Raw genomic sequence first — 3416 nt, forward strand, 5'->3', positions numbered from 1 at the left:
CAAGGAGAATGGCGCTCGTTCTCTTCTCTTCTCTTCCAAAACAAGAAAAAAAGAAAATCCAAAGTGACCGAGCCTGTTTGGTGAACACTAACACAGAGACAGGAACAATCACCCACAAAACCCAACACCAAACAGGCTACATAAATATGGTTCCCAATCAGAGACAATGACTAACACTTGCCTCTGATTGAGAACCATATCAGGCCAGACATAGAAATAGACAAACAAGACATCCAACATAGAATGCCCACTCAGATCATGCCCACTCAAACACCTTATTGACATCTGACTTGAACCAACCAATAGAAATACATAAACAATGAATACATATTTCTGCAGTGGCAAGTAGAAACATAACTGTTAAATTTAATTCCTCTGTTTTAATTCCCAATTAAAGTTAAACACTGTCAATTCATAAGAATTTGTAAGACCCTTATTTTATAGGAATGGACAGAGCCCAGTCTTAAAAGTCAAGTAACAGCCTTTATTCAAGAGAGTACTGCCACAATACAGGTTACCACAGGTTATAAACTGAAAATGACGTCATTAGTTCTAACACTACCCCGTGCCATCTCCGTTCCAGTACCAAGGCTGTGTCTCAAACCTTCCCACATCCGTCTCCCTACCAATTTAATATAATTTACGAGTCAAGGTTTTCTTGTGTAGATAAGCATTATAGCCAGTCTGATTCATTTGTACCAAGGAACAGACCGTCATTGTTACTAAACTCTTGACCACATTCACTTCAGTACTGGGATCAGATAAGAAAATTCATACATATACAGTGACATTTATTATTTTGATTAGTACATATACAGTAACATAATAGTATTCTGATTAGTACATCCTGATTGAAATGTATACATAATTAGTCATTATAGATAAAAATTCCCTTAACAATAACCAACCCTGTTACACACATATAGAGTAGACAAGGTATTTTATGGTTGTTTGTTATTTGAATTTCGGATACAATCCGTTTCCATAGAATTATGTCCACAGAGTTGAAGATGATATTGTGCAGTGACCCTGATGGCTGTGACAGAGGCCTATCTTCCATTTGTCTGTCCCTCTGAGCCCTAAGAGAGGTCAGCAGCCCCAGTGCCACAGAGGAGCTCTGGCTCCCAGTAAACACAAACACAGCAGACATTAATGATGTAATTATTGACAGAGCATTAATGATGGTATACACTTTAAATCATCACATTAAATATTAATATGTGGATTAATGAGGGCGCAGGGGAGAGGGTCAGAGGGGATATTTCTGATTGGCACCCTGGAGCTCTGCAGCAGTAGCAGCTCCCTCCTCGCACAGCACAGCACAGACAGACACAAAGGCCTGCTGCAATACATACTCTTGTGTGGCATCACACTCTCATGATCAGGACTACAACTTCTGGTACTTTCACCTGCTCGGGTGCACCTCACTTTCCCAACCTATCATAAGCTCCGGTGCATTGTAATTTACCTTTCATCTGCTCGGGTGCACCTCACTTTCCCAACCTATCATAAGCTCCGGTGCATTGTAATTTACCTTTCACCTGCTCGGGTGCACCTCACTTTCCCAACCTATCATAAGCTCCGGTGCATTGTAATTTACCTTTCACCTGCTCAGGGCACCACACTATTGTGACCAATCAAACACACCAGAGCCTATGGCGCATTGTCTATGGTCAATCCTAGGATTGCATATGGTGAATTTTGCCTAGGATCAATCATGTGGAGTAAATCAAGGCCCTCCTAATAACCATTAGTATAATATCATACCAGAAGACAGAAAGCATAACCATGAAATAATCAGGCAGATATCTCTGCTCGCAGGCCTGCCAGCAACAGTGAATAAATCACTGAGTTCCATAGAACAAGGCAGTAGAGTCGCTTTTCTCATCAATGTAAAGTAGAACCAGGGGAGCTGATGATTATGTAGTTAGAATAATTATCTACTAATTTACAAAATTCAGATGGATGCTCTATAATTTTACCTGGATGGGAGTGACGATAAATGATTACTATCCCAGCTATAGTCTAGGGAGAGAAAATGTTATTCTCATGTTACACGTAGTGTTCCCCTAATGTTTGAATGGCCAGATTTCTGTTAGTTAGGGGAACATTCTATATATGTTAGCAAAAACCCTCTGAAAAAACGTTTTTGCATGTTTTGGCATTAGAGTAAGGAGAACAGTCCCTTACAATATAAATGTATTTCATAAATGTAAATGCTTTCAGTACAGTTGTCTAATGTTGGTGGGGCATGTTAACCTGTTTTAATGATACTCCTGAATCACTATCATCAATAAAATATTTTTTCTTGACTGTACTTTTAACAGAGCTGAGATTTACTGCAAAGTGCATTCACCCTATTGCTTACATGTCACATCTCCTGCTCCCCGCCAGCGTTCTATGTCACCGGTTTACTAACCACCGGTCTAGGCAACCATCATTATGCGCACCTGATATCAATCATTATGCGCACCAGCTCCTCATGTTGAGACACACCTGGACTCTATTTCCTCACTCATTATCTCCACTATATCTGGCACTCAGTTAGGTTTATTCCCCTGGCAGTATTAATATTTTTTAATGTCAGCAGCATACCACCCTGCATACCACTGCTGGCTTGCTTCTGAAGCTAAGCAGGGTTGGTCTTGGTCAGTTGAGACACACCTGGACTCCATTTCCTCACTCATTATCTGGTCAGTCCCTGGATGGGAGACCAGATGCTGCTGGAAGTGATGTTAGAGGGCCGGTAGGAAGCACTCTTTCCTCTGATCTAAAAATTATACCAATACCCCAGGGAAGTGTTTGGGGACACTGCCCTGTGTAAGGTGCTGTCTTTCAGATGGGATGTTAAACAGGTGTCCTGACTCTCTGAGGTCATAAAGATCCCATGGCACTTATTGTAAGAGTAGGGGTATTAACCCTGGTATCCTGGCTAAATTCCCTATCTGTCCCTCAAACCATCATGGTCACCTAATAATCCCCAGTTTACAATTGGCTCATTCATCCCCCTCCTCACCCCTGTAACTATTCCCCAGGTTGTGTAAATGAGAACGTGTTGTCAGTCAACTTACCTGGTTAAATAAAAAATGTCTGTACGCTACTCATGTTTCGGTTTATTATTAAACTTGACTCCCAGCGTCTATGTTACATTACAGCCATACCCCTATTAAGTTGTTTTAGATCTACACAAGTGCCGAGGGAGGAGAAATTTGCCTAATGAGCACACATCATAGATATACTGAATACTGTACCTTATTGGGACAGTCTTTAGGGTTCTTGTCATTGGTGCCGGTGGCCTGGGTTTGAGACCAGCTAGTAGGATTTCCCATTGAGCACAAATTATGACCACATTTCCACTACCTCATAAATGATCAGTATTTATTAATTCTATATAGCTGAGCATCTAAAAGAGAACT

The 3416-nt window shown here is 41.0% G+C and overlaps 1 protein-coding gene across 1 annotated transcript in view; it reads right to left on the reverse strand.

Annotated features, from left to right (window-relative positions):
• Positions 1–1249: 1249 nt before the first annotated feature.
• LOC135519880 (sperm-associated antigen 1-like) overlaps positions 1250–3416 on the reverse strand; it is a 38363-nt gene continuing 36196 nt past the window's right edge. The window contains exon 13 of the mRNA XM_064945081.1: positions 1250–1356. Within this exon, the coding sequence (XP_064801153.1) occupies positions 1250–1356 (107 nt within the window). The remainder of the gene's footprint in view (positions 1357–3416) is intronic.

This window comes from Oncorhynchus masou, chromosome 29 (assembly GCF_036934945.1).
Source record: "Oncorhynchus masou masou isolate Uvic2021 chromosome 29, UVic_Omas_1.1, whole genome shotgun sequence".
NCBI classification, from domain to species: Eukaryota; Metazoa; Chordata; class Actinopteri; order Salmoniformes; family Salmonidae; genus Oncorhynchus; species Oncorhynchus masou.